General features: G+C 38.9%; 2 protein-coding genes and 1 pseudogene across 2 annotated transcripts; 2 read left to right on the forward strand and 1 right to left on the reverse strand.

Moving 5' to 3' along the window:
* Positions 1-893: 893 nt before the first annotated feature.
* On the forward strand, positions 894-5,163 carry LOC120291372 (annotated as a pseudogene).
* An 8,821-nt stretch (positions 5,164-13,984) lies between these two features.
* Positions 13,985-15,012, forward strand: LOC120295484 (putative pentatricopeptide repeat-containing protein At1g12700, mitochondrial). Its single transcript, XM_039316679.1, has 2 exons — positions 13,985-14,837; positions 14,954-15,012. Exons 1-2 carry the CDS (start codon positions 13,985-13,987, stop codon positions 15,010-15,012), a joined length of 912 nt encoding a protein of 303 aa, XP_039172613.1.
* A 3,242-nt stretch (positions 15,013-18,254) lies between these two features.
* Positions 18,255-18,614, reverse strand: LOC104454146 (antifungal protein ginkbilobin-like protein 2). The gene has a single exon (XM_010068911.1). The coding sequence runs from the start codon at positions 18,612-18,614 to the stop codon at positions 18,255-18,257; it is 360 nt and encodes a 119-aa protein (XP_010067213.1).
* Positions 18,615-22,550: the final 3,936 nt, after the last annotated feature.

Raw genomic sequence — 22,550 nt, forward strand, 5'->3', positions numbered from 1 at the left:
TTTTTTCCAAAACTACTATCATAATTTTTTTTAGTTTTTTGATTTTATTTCTCATTGTTCCAAAATTACCTTTACCATTATTAGGGTTGGTAAAGAGTTTAATATTTTTTAATAAAAAGAAAAAGAAAATCCAAAGTCCTTAACATATAGCTTTGTAAAGAATAGTTTACCAAAAGCAATTTGTATTTCTTCAAAACCCTTGGCCTAACCCTTTAGGTTAAAGGTATTTGGGCAAAAAGAATACCTCAAATGCCAAAACTTGCAGACAGACTTAAGTGTCAAAACTTACGAAAAAAACATTTAAGTGTCACTTTTTATAAAATAAGACACTTGAGTGCCACATCCGACGAATCCGTCAAAAATCTTGTGGCAATTTTTTATTAATTTTTCGCTTATGTGGCCAACTCAAAGAAACCATACACAAAAACGACGTTGTTTTGGTATAATTCGAATTTTCATATAATAACTAATTAAATTAAAATTTTAAAAAATAAATAAATATTTAATTAAAAAAGGAAGGGAGGAGGAGGAGGGAGGCGGCCGGCGGCCACGCTCCTCCTCCTTCCCTTTTTAATAATTAATTATTATTTTTAATTTAATTTAATTAAATATTATATTAATTATTTATCACGTAGTACTAAAATGACGTCGTTTTGACACTATTTAGCTACATTAGCGTACAACTCACTTGAAGATTACAACATTAGTGTTTTGATTGGATTTTCTCAATTTATTTTGTTTTGATTTTGGCGTATTGTGTCGCTTTCGTAATTTTGACACTCCACGTGTTCCGGTGTCAAGGTATTTGCTAAAGGCCGTTTTCAAAACTGAAACAAATGCGGCAAGTAAATAGAGGATTGACATCTGCATCTCGGTGGAAACTGTCCGATTTTTAGAGAGAGAGAGAGAGACCGCCGAGCAAAAGCAGAGCTTCCAGTTTTCAGATTCATCAGCAAGCTGCTGATGAAGCGCGCGAGCCTCTGTGGTGCTCCCGTCTTCCTTCTTCTTCGTGCTCCAGCTGCGATGTCCAGCGCTCCTCGGAGGTTCTGTTCGATCCCTATCCCTATTCTCCACGACCCGAACTGGTTCTTGAGTTACGTGAGGAATATTTGCAGACCTGGTGGTGGTGGAGGTGGTGTGTTTACGAGTGTCGGTGATGCCCTGTGTTGCTTCGGTAAAATGATAAAGGCGAGCCCTTTGCCTTCCTCCAGGGATTTCCGTCTACTGTTGGGCGCTATAGTGAGGATGAAGCACTACTCGACTGCCATCCGCTTGATTGAGCAACTGCCTTCTTGCTGACCATTTGGATGAATTGCTTCTGCCGGTTAAGGCAGGTCGATATGGGTTTGTGTATCCTGGGCAGAATCCTCAAGCTTGGGTTTGACATCGATGTGGTGACATTGAGCACCCTAATTGATGGTCTCTTTATTCAGGGCAAAACTGATCAAGCCTTGAGGTTCCTCGATGATATGGGACGAAATGGCCCCGAACCTGATGAGACCACATGTGCGATAGTCGCCAAGGGGTTATGCAGGGCGGGTAAAACCAGATTGGCGATTGAATTGCTGAGGGACTGGGAAGAGAGAAGCTGCAGGATTGATTCCTTCACATACGGCATAGTAATTGATAGTCTTTGCAAGGAGGGATTGATCACTGAGGCCTCGGGACTTCACGAAAGTATGAGTACGAAAGGTATCAAACCAGATGTTGTTACTTATACCTCCTTGATCCAAGGTATGTGCAATGTAGGCCAGATGGAAGATGCTCTCGTATTGTTGAAAGAGATGACGGGCAGAGGCATACAACCCGACATATTCACTTATAACTCCTTGGTTCATTACTTGTGCAAGCTAGGCCAATGGAAAGATGCTACGGTCTTGTTGGAGAAGATGATGAAGGCAGGAATTGAACCGAACGTCGTTACTTATACCTCTGTCATTCAAGGAGTGTGCAATTCCGGCCAATTGAAAGAGGCCCAAAGACTGCTGAGTCATATGGTGCAAAGCAGAGTCATGCCGGATGTTCAAACCTTCACTATTCTGGTAGATGCACATTGTAAAGAGGGAATGCTTGTAAGGCAGAGGCCATAATCAACCGGATGATTCAATTCGGTAAAATGCCTAATAGTGTCACTTATAATGCATTGTTGAATGGTTATTGTTTGCAAAATAGGATGGATGATGCTCTGGCGGTTCTTAATTTGATGGTTGAAAGAGGCTGCTCACCTGATGTTGTTTGTTATAACACGTTGATTAATGGATACTGCAAAGGGAAAAGAGTTGACAAATAAAAAATACTGTTCCAAGAAATGCTTGAAAGGGGCTTGAATCCTGATGTCATCACGTACAACACTCTCATAAGTGGATATTGCCAGGTTGGGAACCTTAAAGCCGCGGAGGAGCTAATTAGCGAGATGCGATCTCGCGATCTGTATCTAGATCATTATACCTTGAATTCTTTCCTGGATGGCCTGTGTAAAACGCAACAGATTGACAAGGCCATGATATTGTTTCAAAAGATGGAAGGTTCCAAATTTGTCCCAAACTTTGTGACTTACAATATTATAATGAATGGCATGTGTAATGCCAGAAAGCTCGACGATGCTAAGGGGCTGTTTGATTGTTTGCATGCTCAAGGCTTGCAACCTAACGTGTGGGCATGTAACATTCTCATGCATGGGTTGTGCAAAGGAGGACGTACAGCGGAAGCATATCAACTCTTAAAGGAGATGGAAGGAAATGGATGCTTCCCAGATGGGGTCACTTATAACACAATAATCCAAGGACTACTAAGAAATAACAAAAGTACTAGAGCCGCGCAACTTGTCGGTGAAATGGTTGAAAGGGGTTTTTCTGCAGATGTAGCAACGATGGAGTTGTGGGTCAAATATCTCATGACAGATGGAACTTCTTCCTTTTCTAGTAGAACTCTCCATTGTCTCTGAGATCTGTCCACTTTTTCATCTGAAATGTGATGCAGAGTAAATCAGATTACCACCAAGTTTTCTTCCAATCGTCATCTCACTGAGTCTCATGTCCCATTAATGAAGTTGTTTTAAATCTGGGAGACAGTTCACTATATCGAACCCGCCAAGACAGCAAATATTTGGAGGGGTGGAAGGTGGATTTTGATACTCGTATATGTAGGTTTGGTACGAAATCTCTGTATTTAACTGGTATGTATACTTGTCTGTTAGTGCTTTTGGTGCCTAATGTTATTCAAACAGGTGAAATTCATACAAATGATTAAGCAGTCTAAGGATGATATTGAATTAAATAGATGTTAATAGCAATAACTTTACTTTGTAATGAAGTATATTATGTCATAAATCCTGATTAGCCTATTGTGTATGTGCTTTGAGGGAGAGATCCTAGTTTTCTGTTATAAACTTTCTTTTTTCACAATCTGATCCTTACAATGTCCTATTCACCATAGATAGTTCAAAGAAGAGGCATACCTCGAAGTGGATGGTATTTGAATCGGTAGTGGAGAATATTTGGGTCGAGCTGTGTACTCAGATTATCACCACAGGTCGATTACACATTTGGTTTATTTGCTCAGCTTCTTACGTGCAAATAACATAGGGATGGCTTCCTGACTGGGGAACGTGGCTGCAAGTGTATGAAAGCTACTTGAAGTATCTTACCCTTTGCACTGCAAGGGATTTTCCAAAAAGCATTTGATGATGCGTGAACATGAACGCCATTGTCAAACATTTCCAATGCTAGACGTCTTGAGAACAACAATCAACTTCATTACAGTCAGGCCCAGATGATGTAAATTCCGTTGTCTTTTCCACTGCAGCAATTGAATTACTTTGCCGATCAATAGGTTGGCTCTCAAAGGAGGTACATTCCTTGGCATTTTTATCTGTTTTAATTACTCTCTCGGGAACACATTTTTCTCTCTCTCTTTTTTTTTTAAGTTTCTCACGTACAACAGGGGGACTTGCCTGAACCATCTGCCTCTCGTCATGCCCTCTACTCTTTGTCTGCTGACCCAATCATGGTAGCGTGCAAGCATTTTGGAGACCAGTCTTTGAGATAAGTTCACGATTGGATCCCGCGGGAGACATGATCAATTGAAGTCAGGAAAAATAATTTGAAGTTGTGCATATATCACAAGAGGATCAACTCCTTGGCTGTCTCTTTTGTCCATTTCCTGATTTAGAAAAGCAGACTCATGGGCTTAGCAACTGAAGCAAGGCCACTTTTATGATGACTCGTTAAATCTTCAAAGAAGGTTGGTTTCTTAAGTATCTCCTACTGCATTAGTAGACGCTGGTTTGCTTCAATCTTATGCTGATGAGTCCATTTTGTGTTTCATGCATTAGCTCATCCTCTGTACTTATCTTGGTTTATGTTGAATACACTTATATCGTATGATCAGTAACTGATTTAACATAGTTTCTATTTGGCTGATTTGGCTTCGTTGAGATATTTTCTTGGCGTTGAGATATTTTCTTGCATTGAAATGACTGGATCCTCGCATGGCGTCTATCTTGTGTGCTGTAAATATGTTCTTGACCTCCTTAATGATTTTGGGTATCGATCCTTATGCAAAAACTGGGGGCAAAGTCATGGTTATTTCTTTCTGAATTTCATCAAGGAGTTGTGCTTAGAGTTCAACATATATGGTAAATTCACAAGCGGTTTTGGCAAGGCGGTGGCCATTTCTTTTGGCCATTGGGTAGCGTTTCCTTCTATTGATTTAGGCTTCTGGTTTTGCACTATCTTGCAAGTCCTCTTATGTGCGTGTCTCCAACTGCCGTCTCTTGAAGACTCTCTCTTAAGTATCGTAGGAACAAACCCAATGATGTGGGTGTAGCTTAGATGCACAATGCAAGTTCGAATTTTCATAATAGTCGTTAGCTTTTAGCTACTTGCTTAGGTCTTCTCGTCATATAGAAAGAAAAAAAGTTAGAAAACTTTAAAATAACAAAGAAAGTATAGGAAAGATATATGATATCATTTCCCACAATAAACATGACAACATGTATAGTAGAAATAACCACGCACAACAGAAATTAGGATACGTGATTAAAGAACTTATTTTTCAACAAACTTAAACAACGCATGTCCTGGGGATTCTACCATTCGAACAAGGTTCTCTCTATTTGGTGCCACACTACGTAACCGTTGAACGAGTAGTTTTCATACCTCATTCTACAATGTTCAAGCTTCACTTGAGTGCCAAGACTGTTTGAACATATCGCCAGTATTTGGGATTTAACGGAGCCCATGCACATGCCACAATTGCTGTAAGAAAGTGCTTGGCTACAAGTTGCGTGACCATAGGCGGCTGCTGCGGTATAAGGAGATGTGGTAGAGTAGTTGTAGTCCTCGTCACTAGGTGTCACGGTCACCATGTCCTCAAGAATGTAAGCCATGCCGTTTGCGTAAGGATCATTGCTCGAATAGGAGCCGATATTGCAAGCCCTATTAACTATACCGGTGTGCAGGGCACCTTTGATAACATTGAACATCAAGAGGGACAGCATTAGCATAATTGCAACTTTTGAAGTAGTATCCATAATGTGATATGCCTTCAATTTTTTTCTCAACCCTACTTTGTACTTTGATAGGCCCTAGTCCTAACTATTTATAACAGTTGTGCCCAATAGGTTTTCTCCTACGATTAGCATATCAACCTTTCTTCCATGGTACCAATGCATAAACAATCTTAAAAGCTTCTAGTTGTTTGTATTCAGAATGATAACAACGCAGCAATTTGACCTGCTTAAGTAATTCAAAATATTTCTTTAGTTTGCAATTTGTCCTTTTTCTTTGGCTAACGTCTTTTTTCTACCACTTGGACAACAGTTGCACACAATTGTACAATTTGAACACACAAATTTGTCTCCCTTTCACAAATCATCGGTAATTCTGATTTTTTCATTTTTTGGAATTAATGAGGGTTTTATCACATTTCAATTGTCTCTTAATGTTCATTTGTATGTCGTTTATGTTGCTCATCCTTTTTCATCTTGTACTCTCATTTATGTCTCATCTATTTCTCCGGAGTTATCTTTTGTTGACTCCAATAACTCTAGACAACTTAATCAAGGGAGATTCTCGATTCCTTTGCTTACTCGTTGAATCCTTGTTTCTGTTTTTTTTTTTTTAAACATCCTATCTTGCATAACATTTGAACTATTCAATTTTGAGCTTGACTAGTACTCCCAAATTTACGTAAACTGTTGCATTCACATGCATCACTTGAGATCACTCATTGTTGCTCACGAAATACATGAGATATCTAAAGAAATAGCCAAAAGATTTATTCATTGGATCATGTTACCGATTATCTCAATGAATACTTGGCAAACATGCTCACAAGAAATTTTCTTATCTTCAATGCGTCAATAGGTATTCCTTAGAAATTGGCAAACATGCTCTGTTCTAGTTCTAGAATCTAGAAAGCCCAGATTTTCACGTGAAGCCTTTCTACTTGTGTCACTTTCTTTCGCGGATGAATGTTGAAGTTTTCTTCCTTGATTAATAAAAAATCTAGCTTCATATCGTTTTGTGATCAGGTAATTTCATTGCTCCTTTTTTTTTTCCTTTGTTTTAGTGATTCACAAATTGAGATGTGTTGACACCTATTTTTAGCAAATCTAGGAAAATAAAGAAAATAAAAATTGCATTGGAACAAATAAAAGGAAAAAATGAAAAATGAGGGAAATTGATTTGATTGATTATGCATGGAAATTTGAAATTCTGATGAGCATTCAGAAACAATTTAAAAATCAAGTAAATAAGAAGCAAGAATTTTGCAAAATGGAAAAAAACGAGTAGGATCGGGCGATTGCGAAATAAATCTTTATGATTCTATTTCTACGATTTAATGCGACAGAAGATGGAAACTTGAAAAATGTCATATAAAGCAGCCATTCGGAATTAGTATAAAAGAGAGCTTCATTTTTCGTAACGAGGGGGTGGATTTTCAAAAAAATCGAGAGTGAACTCAAGAAAAATTTTCAAAGCAAAAGTGAGGAAGTTTTCTCCTTCATTTCTTTTGAGTTCAATTTTCTGGGTCAGGTCAAAGGGGCTGTTTGCTCCTTTTGACTGAAGAAAAGTACAAAAGTCAGCATACGTGCGAGTGGACGTGAGGTGAGAGAAAAACCAAAAAAAAAAAGAAAAAAGAAAGAGACGTGCACTGTGCTTCTTCTTCGTGGGTTCCCTCTCCGCAAAGCTGCACGACGTCCCGCCGCTCGCCTCCACCCTCTGTTCGAGCACCTGCAACACTTGCCCGCCGATCACAGCACCTCTGCCCACGACGTCACTGTCACTCCGCCGGACTCGCCCGCATCTGCAGCTCCATCGCCGCACCTCCGAACGCCGGGCGCCCCGACGACCGCGCTTCCGCCCTCGCCGACGCCGCGCCACTGCAACACTCCTGATCCGCCCGCGACGCACCCGTCGATCTCCGAGCTCCGCCGCGCCTCCGCACCGCCGCCTCGCTGGTCCGCTCGCTGACGCCAGCGCCGCCCCCACTGCTCGCCGCGCCACCGCACCGCCTCCGCCGGTGATCCCTGCTACCCGGATCGACGCCCACTGCCCCGGAGCTCGACGCCGTCGCCGCCCAGCAATCCGCGACGCCCCGACGCCAGCCGAGCCCCGCACCGCTGCCGACGTCGCCACCCAGCGACCCGCGGTCCAGCTCCGCCTCCGCCGCTGCTCCGAGCTCGAGCCCCTCACTGTCGCCGTCCGCCTGCTCCCGCCGGAGTCCCGACGCCGGCCACCGTCCGTGGCACCTGCCGCACCTCTGAGCACCAGCATCGTCACTGCCCAAGCGCCCGCGCTCTGACCCCTTTTTTATTTTAAAAAAAGAGAGTCAAGGTAGTTTATTATTATTATTATTATTTATCATGTTTAGTTGTAATAGCTTAAATTGAAACATTGGATGTTTGTTCATTTTATGAATATTGTAGACATTATCCGCTAGGATTTTTTCCGGAATTATTATAATTATTAATTTAATCGAGAGACATCGGATTATTTTTTTAATTATATTAATTTTTGGGTATTTTGGTAGAATTTTAATTGTTAAATCATTATAATTATTAATTTGATCCGTAAGACTTCGGATCAGATTTTTAATTATCTTGAACTTTTGTCGTAATGTTTAGGATTAGAGTAATCGTTAATTTAACCTTGTGAGACAACGGGTTATTTTTTCGATTATTTTAATTCTTTATTTGTTGAATATCTTGATAGTGTAGATGTAAGTTTTATTTCATAATTGCTTGTCTTGGAAAAACACTAAAAAATAATAAGAAAATAAAAAATAAAAAATTCTGCATGAGCACATAGGTTTAGTAAATCGGACATGTAGGTTTAATAAATTAGAATTTCCTTAGGATTACTTTTTAGGATTGCATTGGTAAAAATAAGTTAGGGTTGAACTTAAATAACATTTTTTACAAAATAAGGTTTTAGATAATGTTCGCACATCTCAAATCTCTTTTTAAAAAAAATAGTTTTCTAAGATAGGATAGGGTTTAAGTCAAATTAATCCCTAGAATAAATTAGAAAATCATCCTTTTTAGATAGATTAATTAGGACATTTATAAATTCTGAATTTCAATATAAAAAAACCAAAAATACTAGGTGCATGTTAATTAGTTTGCATAATAGGATTATTTAATCAGAATTTGTTCATTAGTGAAGTTAGGTCATGAGGTGCATAATAATTAGTTTGCATAATAGACCCATTTAATTAGAATTTGCATATTAATAGGATTAAGTCATTTAGTTTAGAAATGCATTTTTATAAAAGAACTCCAATTTTTAAGAAAATCCAAAAAAATGATTGCTTGCTTTGTATGATGCAATTTATTTATTTGAATGTTTTAAATAATGGATGAGTGCCCGTGTGGTCACCGCATTTGCATGATAGTAATTTAGGTTAAAATAAATCACTGCCGCAAAAATAATTTTGAAAAATTAAAAAAAAGAAATGGTAGAAAGGGTATTAGAGAAGTCTAATGTAACCAAGTCCCCGTACCCATAGTCTCTGGTTCGTAGGAGTAAAATAAATCTCCCTTTATTTTACTTAGGTGTAGTTAATAATCTCTTGCATGTTAAAAAACTTAAACCTTAAGTCGCGAATTGGTATGGGTTTGGGAGAGCCCGAGCTAAGTGTAAAAACTTAGCAGTCCATTAAGATGTATCCATATTGTTCTAACGTAAATCACTAAGAATCTGAATTATCAGTCTTCTTTTAATGATTTTTGTTCTTACTTTTTGATTTTGTTCTAAATCTATTCTCGAGAACAAAAAATTTACCAAACGAATTATTTTTCTGTTCCGAAGAACAGAAAAATAAAATTAGATACTTTTTGGAGCGTTACTAAACAAGGCCAAATTGACTCTCGAACACATTTTTTCTGTTTTTTTTTTTTTTTTTTAAGTCTCACGTACGGCAGGAGGATATGCTTGGATAGTCTGCCTCTTGTTACACCCTCAACTCTTTGTTTGCTGACACAATCATAATAGCATGCAAGCATTTCAGAGATAGGTCTTTATGCTAAGCCTGCTAGTGGATACCTAAACAACATCTTGTTTTATGTTGTCTTGTGAATTGGTGGTAATTTGCACCTCAGTGGCCAGTTCCGCATTTCTAGTTCTTATGACAGATATTTAGAAAGAAATATAATTTGAGAATGTTAGTTAGGCATTTTCTCTTTGCTGTTCATATAAATGATTGGAAGTGCATCATGGAATTTGAAATCCCTTGCACATGTGCCGGAGAATATGGAACTAGCCTTTGATGTCCTAATTATGCCATGATCCTATTAAGGGACGCTGCATTGTAGGAAATCTATCAAGTGGTCCTATGTACCCTTCTTTAGTGTTGTATCTTGCTAATGGAAACAGCTCACAAGTACCATCGCTACTAATCACCATTGTGGTACCTTTTGCTCTATGCAATAGTGTTTTCAAATCCGAGCCTATTGGATATTAGGTCAAGTCTACCTAAAATCGATGGACTCAATAAACCCGACCCATGTTCTTTGAAGTTCTTTCTAAGAGAATATGCAATGTGTATAAGTAGGGGTGAGCATGGTTTTAAGGTAGATCCTGGAACCGAAAAACCAGATTAGTGGGAACTTGTTCAGTTCTAAGTTTCAAGATATACAGGGTAAGTTTCAAGTTTAAAAAATTAAGGAATTTATTTTGATAACAGATTCCAGTTTCTTGGTTGGTAGAAGCTAGAACAAATTTTTGTATTTTTCTTTATTTATGTCTTTGTATGATTCTACATTATTCCACAGCGTCTATTGAATCACTAGTCTGAATTTCTATTTTACGACCGAGATTCTTTTACTTTGTTAATGTGTCATATTATTCGTGTATCTAAATATAAGTTTTGATAAGTGAATTGTAATAGCATGTAGTGATCATTAAAAGTGATGATTCACTGTAATCGTTCAATTAATAATACGAGTGGAAGCTGGGTAGAATTTGGATCCGACCTTAGAACATATTACAAGGTACATTGCAGGTTTTAAGGTATGCGGAATAAGTTTTAGGTTCCAAAATATAATGAATCTATTTTAGCGGGTAGGTTCTATGTCCCAGGTGGAACCTCTACAAAATCTGGAATTGCTCACCCCTGTGTATAAGTACCACTCTCCTCAAAACAAGTTATCATGGCTTCGAAAAAGGAGATTGGTTGGATAAAAGAGATAATTATTTTGTATTTGCATACGAAATGTTATTATTCAACTTGAGAAAAGAGCAAGAGAGGAAGAAGACAATATTTGTTTTTTTTTGGAAGAACAATATGCCACATCTATATTAAAGCATTGATTGTTTTCTATTCATTGTATTTGATAATTTGGATGGCAGAGTGTCTTTTAGTGAAATATCATGATTTAGTCCTAGTGAGTGTAGATATGGCGCCTTTTGAATGTGATCTTCTTTTTTGTCCAATTTTCGTATCAATTTTACCCAATATGTTGTTCATTGAATTGAAAAAGTGAACAAAATTTGTACCATTAGAAATTATTTGAAACAAGCTTTTAAATGACACATTACCGGGATTTGGGGGGCTTATTTTGTGCAATTTACTAGGACTTCACGTGAGTAATTTTGAGGGAATGGAAGTTTTGGGACAAATTAAACCCTAACCAATGGTGGAGATGGCCATGTGACCATCGAGTGCTCGTTCGATAGCTATTTTAGCATCGGTGATGAGCATAGGGTATAGCTCACTTCATGAAGAATTTGAGAAAAGTCCATTCTAAGGGTCCTTTAAGAAAAAGAGTCTAACAAGGTATTTTGGCTTTTTTCTGTTTTTTTTTTTTTTTTTGGGTTAATACAACTAAAAAAAAATCTCAAATTAGTAAACACATGACATATTTATTGCAAATTAATTTCATCTCACAAAAAAAAAACCCCCAAATTGGTATTCAAACAAAAATCTATTTGTAATGCATACCTATCAACACAAATGGCAGATGGCTATAAGATGAATGAGAGGTGAAGAATGATTGATCCGATGTGGAAAATTCATATATGTTGACATGTATGCATTTTAACATAGCATATATTTGGGTGAGGGATATCGATTTGGGATGTTCTGTGAGATGAAATTACTTTGGATAAATATATCATGAGGTATTAATTTGGGATATTTTTTCAAAAGACTAAAGCTTTGGGATAAATGTTTAAGGCACTACCAATTAGAGTTTGTTAATGAAAGTAAACTCATTTTGTTTTTCATTTTGGGTAAGCTCGTTGCCCTCGATTCACTCACGTTTGATGCCTCTCTCGCCGATCGTAGCCACCAATGACTAGCCCGAGCCGATCGCAGCCACCAATGACTAGTCCTAGTATCGCCGTCCACCAATGGAGTATTCGTTGCCGTCCACATTGCTTCTCTCCCGCTCTATGCCCCACTCAAATCCATCCCAATTTTTTGCTAGTTTTGCCTCTCCAACAACATTCTCCGTGATATACATTGGGACGTGATTCATAATCTTGATTTGGGAGCTTTTATAGTTCAAGCTTGTATTTTATTGATAATATGGGTTTAAGCCCATGAGTAGCTACTGGGTATATATAGGTCCCCTTTGGTTTGGTTTTGAGAAAATGTTCTTGGGAAAATGCAAACACTTTTGGGGCAAAGGGGTTTTCCAAAATGTAAATAGTGTTTGGTGAATTGTAATTTTAAAGTGCATTAAAAAACACTTTGGTTTAAATATCGTTCGATAAAAATTACATTTATAAAGGACTTTTAATAATTTTTTGTTAAAAAGTTTTTACATTTTTTTTTTTTTTTAAGTTTAGCCATTGGCGCCAACGATTGGATCTCGTCGTTGAACGGCCTAGGCGAGTCGTGCGACCTCAAGCAACCCCAAAATAGCAGTCGCCAATGTGCACAACCCCTTGACTAGCAATATAAGATAAATCTTGTGTTTCAATTCTTGTTTTTCTTTTTGGTAATCAGGAACCCCGAGCAGTGGCGGCGGCGGAAATGAGGTAAACCCAGGATGAAGCCAGGCCACCACCACGGACTCGGCCACGGGTGAGTCGCGCGAATGCTTACGCGGAGTTTTGAACCCCTCCCCCCTCGGTGGGGGAGAGAGCGCGAAACCACTGCGGCCACCACGGGCGGTGGTTTGTGTTTCAATTTCTTTTCCTCGCTTTTTTTTTTTTTTTTTTTTTTTTTGTAATTGTGCGTCGAATCCTTACACCATAGCTCGTTCTTGCTCATGTTCTTTCCCTCTGTTTAGCTCGTGAAAATGGTCATTTGTATCATTTATAAAAAAAAATTTATAAAAAATATTTGTATTGTCGCTAAATGATGATATAAGATAAATCCGCCATTGCTTCTCTCCTGCTCTATGCCCCACTCAAATCCATCCCTATTTTTGCCACTTTTGCTTCTCTAACAACAACTTCCATACTATATGATATATTGGGGAAGTGATTCATACTCCCAATTAACAGGAATGCACACAAGAGTTTGGAGATTTTTATAATTTGAGTTCATATTTATTAGCAGTTTAGGCTTAAGCTCATGAATAGTTACCGAGCATATATAATTTCTTTCTCTTGTAATTGAAAATTGTAACATAAAGATGCAATATGCTAATTATAGTAGAGTTATTTGCTAAATGTACTCCTAGTTTAGGAGCAATTTGGGATAAATTTTGTGTTTCAATTTCTCCTTCTCGCTTTTAATTTATTTTCTTGTGATTGTGCGTCAAATTTTAACGCCATAGCCCATCACTACTCATGCTCTCTCTCTCTCTCTTTCTCTCTCTCTTGCTAGCTCATGAATCGTCTTCGGCATTATTAGTTAGGTCCTTGGACAATTATATTTCTAAGAAGGATTGTTGTTTCCCTCTCTCTCTTTTTAGCTTGTGAATCATCTCTGGTATTATTGTTTAGGTCCTTGGACAATTATATTTCTAAGAAGGATTGCGGTTTATGAAGCAGAATGCTCAAGGCCTTGTAGTGAAATTAGGAATGATTGAGTCAGAAATATTTGTTAAATCAAATTTCAATTGTTGGATCGGGACATGAAATGAGTTAAATTCCACATTACATGCTATAATTTATTCATCCGTACAAACATACGTAGTCGTAGATACAAGTTAAGCGGATTGAAATATATTGTTAGATGCTCCTCATCAAGTTATCACACTGTTTATCAATATGTTCAATGATCTGGTAAATCTCAATTAGTTGGAGAAGTAAAACTGTGCGCATGAGTCACTACTAACAAAAAAATGAAAATCTGATTTTGCGATTAATTGTATCACTTATTAAAAAAATGGATAAAAGAAATATTCGTATTGTCAGTAAATAATGATGCGAAATCATTTGAAATCATGTCCTATCCAGATCTACATCTTTCTGTTCGATATCATAACCAAGAAACGGTAGAGCCAAGCCCGAATATGAAAGCTTGATAGAGAGAGAGCCATAAGCTGAAGCTTTTCAGCTTTCAGATTCATCATCAACCGATGAAGCCAAAGAATGTCTGCCCTGCTTCTTCCATCTTCCTCCTTCTTCGTGCTCCAGCTGCGTTCTCCAGCGAGTCGTCATCCCATTCCATCCTCCATCTCCCTCATCCTTCTCATCTCCCTTTCTCGTCTCCCCGTCGTCGGAGGTTTTCCTCGACCCCTAACCCTAATTTAGACGATCCCAACCAGGTCTTGAGTTACGTGAGGAGAAATTGCAGAGCTGGTGGTGGTTTGTTTACGAGTGTCGGTGATGCCCTGTGTTGCTTCGGTAAAATGATAAAGGCGAGCCCTTTGCCTTCCTCCAGGGATTTCAATCTACTGTTGGGCGCTATAGTGAGGATGAAGCACTACTCGACTGCCATCCGCTTGATTGAGCGGCTGCCTTCTTTGGGGGTCGAGGATGATGTTGTGTTGCTCACTATTTGGATGAATTGCTTCTGCCGGTTAAGGCGGGTTGATTTGGGTTTGTCTATTCTGGGCAGAATCTTCAAGCTTGGGTTTCCCATCACTGTGGTGACGTCGAGCACCCTGATTGACGGTCTCTTTATTCAGGGCAAAACTGATCAAGCCTTGAGGTTCCTCGATGATATGGGACGAAATGGCCCCGAACCTAATGAGACCACGTATGCGATAATTGCCAAGGGGTTATGCAGGGCAGGTAACACCAGATTGGCCGTTGAATTGCTGAGGGACTGGGAAGAGAGAAGCTGCAGGCTCGGTTCCTTTGCATACGGCATAGTAATTGATGGTCTTTGCAAGGAGGGATTGATCACAGAGGCGTTGAGACTCCACGGCATTATGAGCAAGAAAGGCGTCAAACCAAATGTTGTTACTTATAACACCTTGATCCACGGTCTGTGCGATGTAGGCCAGATGGAAGATGCTCTCATATTGTTGAAAGAGATGACAAGCGGAGGCATCCAACCCGACATATTCACTTATAACTCCTTGGTTCATTACTTGTGCAAGCTAGGCCAATGGAAAGATGCGACGGTCTGGATGGAGAAGATGATGGAGGCAGGAATTGAACCGGATGTCGTTACTTATACCTCTGTCATTCAAGGAGTGTGCAATTCGGCCAATTGAAAGAGTCCCAAAGACTGCTGAGTCATATGGTGCAAAGCAGAGTCATGCCGAATGTTCAAACCTTCAATATTCTGGTGGATGCACATTGTAAAGAGGGAATGCTTGTAGAGGCAGAGGCCATAATCAACCGGATGATTCAATTAGGTAAAATGCCTGATAGTGTCACTTACAATGCATTGTTGAACGGTTATTGTTTGCAAAATAGGATGGATGATGCTCTGGTGGTTCTTAATTTGATGGTTGAAAGAGGCTGCTCACCTAATGTTGTTACCTATAACATGTTGATTAACGGATACTGCAAAGTGAAAAGAATTGACAAATAAAAAATACTGTTCCAAGAAATGCTTGAAAGGGGCTTGAATCCTGATGTCATCACGTACAACACTCTCATAAGTGGATATTGCCAGGTTGGGAACCTAGAAGCCGCGGGGAGCTAATTAACGAGATGCGATCTCATGATCTGTATCTAAATCATTATACCTTGAATTCTTTCCTGGATGGCTTGTGTAAAACATGACAGATTGACAAGGCCATGACATTGCTTCAAAAGATGGAAGGTTCCAAATTCGTCCCAAACATTGTGACTTACAATATTATAATGAATAGCATGTGTAATGCCGGAAAGCTCGACGATGCTAAGGGGCTGTTTGATTCTTTGCATGCTCGAGGCTTGCAACCTAACATGTCGACATGTAACATTCTCATGCATGGGTTGTGCAAAGGAGGACGTACAGAGGAAGCATATCAGCTCCTAAAGGAGATGGAAGGAAATGGATGATTTCCAGATGGGGTCAATTATAACACAATAATCCAAGGACTACTAAGAAATAACAAAAGTACTAGAGCCGTGCAACTTGTCAGTGAAATGGTTGACAGGGGTTTTTCTGCAGATGTAGCAACGATGGAGTTGTGGGTCAAATATCTCGTGAAAGATGGAACTTCTTCCTTTTCTAGTAGAACTCTCCATTGTCTCTGAGATCTGTCCACTTTTTCGTCTGAAATGTGATGCAGAGTAAATCAGATTACCGCCAATTTTCTTCCAATCGTCATCTCACTGAGTCTCATGTCCCATTAATGAAGTTGTTTTAAATCTGGGAGACAGTTCACTATATCGAACCCGCCAAGATGGCAAATATTTGGAGGGTGGAAGGTGGATTTTGATCCTTGTATATCTAGGTTCAGTACAAAATCTCTGTATTTAACTGGTATGTTTACTCGTCTGTTAGTGCTTTTGGTGCCTAATGTTATTCAAACGGGTGAAATTCATACAAATGATTAAGCAGTCTAAGGATGATATTGAATTAAATAGATGTTAATTGCAACAACTTTACTTTGTAATGAAGTATATTCTGTCATAAATCCTGATTAGCCTATTGTGTATGTGCTTTGAGAGAGAGATCCTAGTTTTCTGTTATAAACTTTCTTTTTTCACAATCTGATCCTTACAATGTCCTATTCACCATAGATAGTTCAAAGAAGAGGCATACCGTGAAGTGGATGGTATTTGAATCGGTAGTGGAGAATATTTGGGTCTAGCTGTGTACTCAGATTATCACCACAGGTCGATTACATATTTGGTTTATTTGCTCAGCTTCTTACGTGCAAATAACATAGGGATGGCTTGCTGAGTGAGGAACGTGGCTGCAAGTGTATGAAAGCTACTTGAAGTATCTTCCCCTTTGCACTGCAAGGGATTTTCCAAAAAGCATTTGATGATGGGTGAACATGAACACCATCGACAAACATTCCCAATGCTAGAGGTCTTGAGAACAACAATCAACTTCATCGCAGTCAGGCCCAGATGATTTAAATTCCATTGTCTTTTCCACTGCATTAATTGAATTACTTTGCCGATCAATAGGGTTGGCTCTCAATGGAGGTACATTCCTTGGCATTTTTATCTGTTTTAATTACTCACTCGGGAACACATTTTTCTGTTTGTTTTTTAAGTTTCTCACTTACAACAGGGGGACTTGCCTGGACCATCTGCCTCTCTTCATGCCCTCTACTCTTTGTTTGCTGACCCAATCATAGTAGCGCACAAGCATTTTGGAGACCAGTCTTTGAGCTAAGTTCACGATTGGATACTGTGGGAGACATGATCAATCGAAGCCAGAAAAAATAATTTGAAGTTGTGCGTATGTCACAAGAGGATCAACTCTTTGGCTGTCTCTTTTGTCTATTTCCTGATTTAAAAAAGCAGGCTCATGGGCTTAGCAACTGAAGCAATTCCACTTTTATGATGACTCGTAAAATCTTCAAAGAAAGTTGGTTTATTAAGCATCTCCTACTGCATTAGTGGATGCTGGTTTGCTTCAATCTTATGCTGATAAGTCCATTTTGCATTTCATGCATTAGCTCATCCTCTGTACTTATCTTGGTTTTGTTGAATACACTTATATCTTATGATCAGTAACTGATTTAACATAGTTTCTATTTGGCTGATTTGGCTTCCTTGAGATATTTTCTTGGCATTGAAATGACTGAATCCTTGTGCGGCATCTATACTGTATGCTGTAAACACGTTCTTGACCTCCTTAGTGATTTCGGGTAGTGATTCTTATGCAAAAACTGGGGGCAAAGTCATGGTTGTTTCTTTCTGAATTTCATCGAGGATTGTGCTAAGAGTTCAACATATATGGTAAATTCACAAGCGGTTTTAGCAAGGTCGTGGCCATTTCTGTTAGCCATTAGGTAGCGTTTCCTTCTATTGATTTAGACTTCTGGTTTTGCACTATCTTGCACGTCCTCTTTTGTGCGTGTCTCCAACTGCCGTCTCTTGAAGACTCTCTCTTAAGTATCATAGGAACAAACCCAATGATGTGGGTGTAGCTTAGATGCACAATGCAAGTTTGATTTTTCATAATAGTCGTTAACTTTTAGCTGCTTGCTTAGGTCTTCTCGTCATGAAAAAAAAAAAAAAAACAATTTGAAAACTTTAAAATAACAAAGAAAGTATAGGAAACAATATCATTTCCCACAATAAATATGACAACATGTATAGTAGAAACAACCACGCACAACAGAAATCAAGATACGTGACTAAAGGACTTATTCTTCAACAAACTTAAGCAACGCATGTTCTGGGTTTGTTGCCATTCAAACAAGGTTCTCTATGTTTGGCGCCAAACTACGTAACCGTTGAATAAGTAGTTTTCATACCTCATTCTACAATGTTCAAGCTTCACTTGAGTGCCAAGACATGTCCACTGTTTGGACATATCGCCAGTATTGGGGATTTAACGGAGCCCGTGCATTTGCCACAATTGCTGTAAGAAAGTGCTTGGCTACAAGTTGCGAGACCGTAGGCGGCTGCCACGGTATAAGGAGATGTGGTAGAGTAGTCGTAGTCCGCGTGATTTGGTGTCACGGTCACCATGTCCTCGAGAATGTAAGTCATGTTGTTTGCATAAGGATTGTCGCTCGAATAGGAGCCGGTATTGCAAGCCCTATTAACTATACCGGTGCGCGGGGCACCTTTGACAACATTGAATATCAAGAGGGACAACATTAGCATAATTCCAACTCTTGAAGGAGTATCCATAATGTGATATACCTTAATTTTTTTTCGCCCTAGTCCTGACTATTTATAGCAATTGTGCGCAATAGGTTTTCCCCTACGATTAGCATATCAACCTTTCTTCCATGGCACCAATGCATAAACAAAAGCTTATAGCTGTTTGTATATAGAATGAAAAAAAGAAGAAGAACGCAATTTGATATTTTGTTGTTCTTCCATGGTTCCAATGCATAAATAATCTTAAAAGCTTCTAGCTGTTTGTATACAGAATGAAAACAACGCAAATGCAATTTGACCTGTTTAAGTAATTCAAAATATTTCTTTAGTTTGCAATTTGTCCTTTTCTTTGGCTAACGTGTTGTTTCTACTACTTGGACAACCGTCGCACACAATTGTACAATTTGAACACACACAAATTTGTCCATCTTTCACAGATCATCGGTAATTCCGATTTTTCATTTTGGAATTAACGAGAGTTTTATCACGTTTCAATTGCCTCTCAATGTTCATTTGTATGTCATTTATGTTGCTCGTTCTTTTTCATCTTGTACTCTCATTTATGTCTCGTCTATTTCTCCGGAGTTATCTTTCGTTGACTCCAACAACTCTAGACAAACTTAATCAAAGGAGATTCTTGATTCCCTTGCTCATTCGTTGAATCCTTGTTTTTGTTTTTCTCTTTTTACATTCTATCTTGCATAACATTGAATTATTCAATTTTTAGCTTGATTAGTACTCCCAAATTTACGTAAACCGTTGCATTCACATGCATCACATGAGATCACTCATTGGTGCTCACAAAATACATGAGATATCTAAAGAAACAGCCAAAAGAAACAGCTCACTAGTACCATCACTACTAATCACTGTGGTGGTACCGTTTGCTCTATGCAATAGCATTTTCAAATCCGGGCCTATTGGATATTAGATCAAGTCTACCCAAAATGGATCGACTCAATAAACCCAACCCATGTTCTTTGAAGTTCTTTCTAAGAGAATATGTAGTGTGTATAAGTAGGGGTGAGCATGGTTTCAAGGTAGATCCTAGAACTGAAGAACCAAATTAGTGGGAACTTGTCTAGTTCTAAGTTTCAAGGTATATAGGGTAGGTTTCAAGTTTCAAAAATTGATGAATTTATTTAGATAATAGATTCCAGTTTCCAGGTAGGTACAAGCTAGAACAAATGTGTATTTTTGTTTGTTTATGTCTTCTTATAATTCTATAGTATTCCACGGTGTCTATTGAATCACTAGTATGAGTTTTCATTTTATGACTGAAATTTTTTATTTTGTTAATGTTTCATATTATTCATGTATCCAAATATAAGTTGTGGTCAGTGAATTGTAACAATGAGTAGTGGTCTTTAAAAATGATGCATTGTAATCATTCAATTAATAATACAAGTGAAACCTGGGAAGAACTTGGAACCGACCTTGGAACATACAACAAGGTAGATTCTAGGTTTTAAGGTATGTGGGATAGGTTTTAGGTTCCAAAAAATAATAAACTTATTTTAGTAGGTATGTTCGATGTTCCAGGTGGAACCTATAAAAAATCCAGAATCGCTCACCCTTATGTATAAGGGACCACTCTCCTCAAAACAAGCTATCATGGCTTCAAAAAAGGAGATTGGTCGGATAAAAGAGATAATTATCTTGTATTTGAATACGACATGTTATTATTCAACTTGAGAAAAGAGCAAGAGAGGAAGAAGACAATATTCGTTTTTCTCTTTCCGAAGAACAATATGCCACATCTATATTAAAGCATTGATTGTTTTCTATTCAGTGTATTTGATAATTTGGGTGGCATAGTACCTTTTAGTGAAATATCATAATTTAGACCTAGTGAGTGCAGATATGGCGCCTTCCGAATGCGATCTTCTCTTTCGTCCAATTTTTATATCAATTTTAGCCAATATGTTGTTCATCGAATCGGAAAAGCTTGGTTGATTTTGGGTGCACTGTGTGTGGAACAAAATTTATACCATCATAAATTATACAAAACAAGCTTTTAAATGACACATTACCGGGATTTGGGGGCTTATTTTGTGCAATTTATGGGACTTCACGTGAGTAATTTTGAGGGTAATGGAAGTTTTGGGACGAATTAAACCCTAACTGATGGTGGAGATGGCCATGTGACCGTCGCATGCTCATTGGATAGATATTTTAGCATCATTGATGAGCATGGGGTATAGCTCACTTCTTGGAGAATTTGAGAAAAGCCCATTTTAAGGGTCCTTCAAGAAAAAGCGTCTAACATGGTATTTTGGCTTTTTCTGATTTTTTTGGGTTAATAAAACTAGAAAATCTCAAATTAGTAAACACATGACATATTTATTGCAAATTAATTTCATCTAACGAAAAAAAAAACCCCCAAATTGGTATTCCAAACCAAAATCTACTTGTAATGCATACTTGTCAACACAAATGGTAGATGACTATAAGACGAATGAGAGGTGAAGAATGATTGATCCAATGTGGAAAATTCACATATGTTGACATATATGCATTTTAATAGAGCATATATTTCGGCGAGGGCTATCAATTTGGGATGTTTTGTGAGATGAAATTAGTTTGGATAAATATATCATGAGGTATTAATTTGGGATCTTTTTTTTCAAAAGACTAAAGCTTTGGGATAAATGTTTAAGGCGCTACCAATTAGAGTTTGTTAACGAAAGTAAACTCATTTTGTTTTTCATTTTGGGTGAGTGAATCGCATTTTAGATGCCTTTCTCGCCTCTAATTCTTGTTTGCTTCTCTCGCTGATCGCAGCCACCAATGACTAGCCCAAGCATCGCCATCCACCACTGGAGTATTCGGAGTATTCGTTGCCATCCGCCACTACTTCTCTCCCGCTCTATGCCCCACTCAAATCCATCCCTATTTTTTTTGCTAGTTTTGCCTCTCCAACAACAGTCTCCGTAATATACTATATATTGGGACGTGATTCATAATCTCAATTCGGGAGCTTTTATAGTTTGAGCTCGCATTTTATTAAAAACATGGGTTTATACCCATAAATAGCCATTGGGTATATATAGATCCCTTTTCATTTAATTTTGGAAAATGTTATTGGGAAAATGCAAATACCTTTGGATTAAAGGGATTTTTCGAAATGTAAATAGTGTTTGGCGAATTTTAATTTTAAAGTGCAGCAAAAAACAACTTTGGTTTAAATGCTGTTCAATAAAAATTGCATTTGTAATGGACTTTTAATAAATTTTTGTTAAAAAAATTTTTTACATTTTTTTTCTTTAAGTTTAGCCATCGGCGGCCAATGATCGAATATGGCTGCTAAGGGCGCGTTTGGTTGTGTTTTGTTTAAAAATTGTCTAGGGAACGAAATAGAAAAAGGTGTTTCATTAGGGGAACAATTTTTGAACAAAACAACGCGTTTGGTAAACTTGTTCCGGAAATAAAAAATAAACGAAACATGTTTGGTAAATTTGGATAATTTTTTTATTTCTTTTATTTTTTCTATTTTTTTCTTTTTTTCCTTTTTTTTCTTTTTTTCTTTTTCATTTTTTTCTTCTTTTGGCCGGTGTAAGGCCAAGGCCTTGGCCGTGACCCGTGGCGAGGCCGAGCTCGCCCGGCGGGCGGCGCGGCCTCGCCGGAGCCACCGCCCGGGCGACGCCGACTCGCCCGGATCCGGCGAGGCCGAGGCTCGCGGCGGCGGGTGAGCTCGGCCTCACCGGATCGGGCGAGATCGAGCTCGCCCGAGCCGCGAGGTCGGCCTCGCCTTGATCCGGCGAGGCCAGCCGCTCGCCCGGCGGGCGGCGCGGCCTCGCCGGGCCACCGCCCGGGCGAGGCCGAGGCTCGCCGGTCGGGCCGGGCAAGGTCGGCCTCGCCGGATCGGGCGAGATCGAGGTCGCCCGGGCGGCGCGAGCTCGAGCTCGCCTAGCCATGGCGAGGCCGACCCTTGCCCGGCTACGGCGAGCCTCGGCCTCGCCG

Source organism: Eucalyptus grandis, chromosome 1 (assembly GCF_016545825.1).
Source record: "Eucalyptus grandis isolate ANBG69807.140 chromosome 1, ASM1654582v1, whole genome shotgun sequence".
In the NCBI taxonomy this organism is placed as follows: domain Eukaryota; kingdom Viridiplantae; phylum Streptophyta; class Magnoliopsida; order Myrtales; family Myrtaceae; genus Eucalyptus; species Eucalyptus grandis.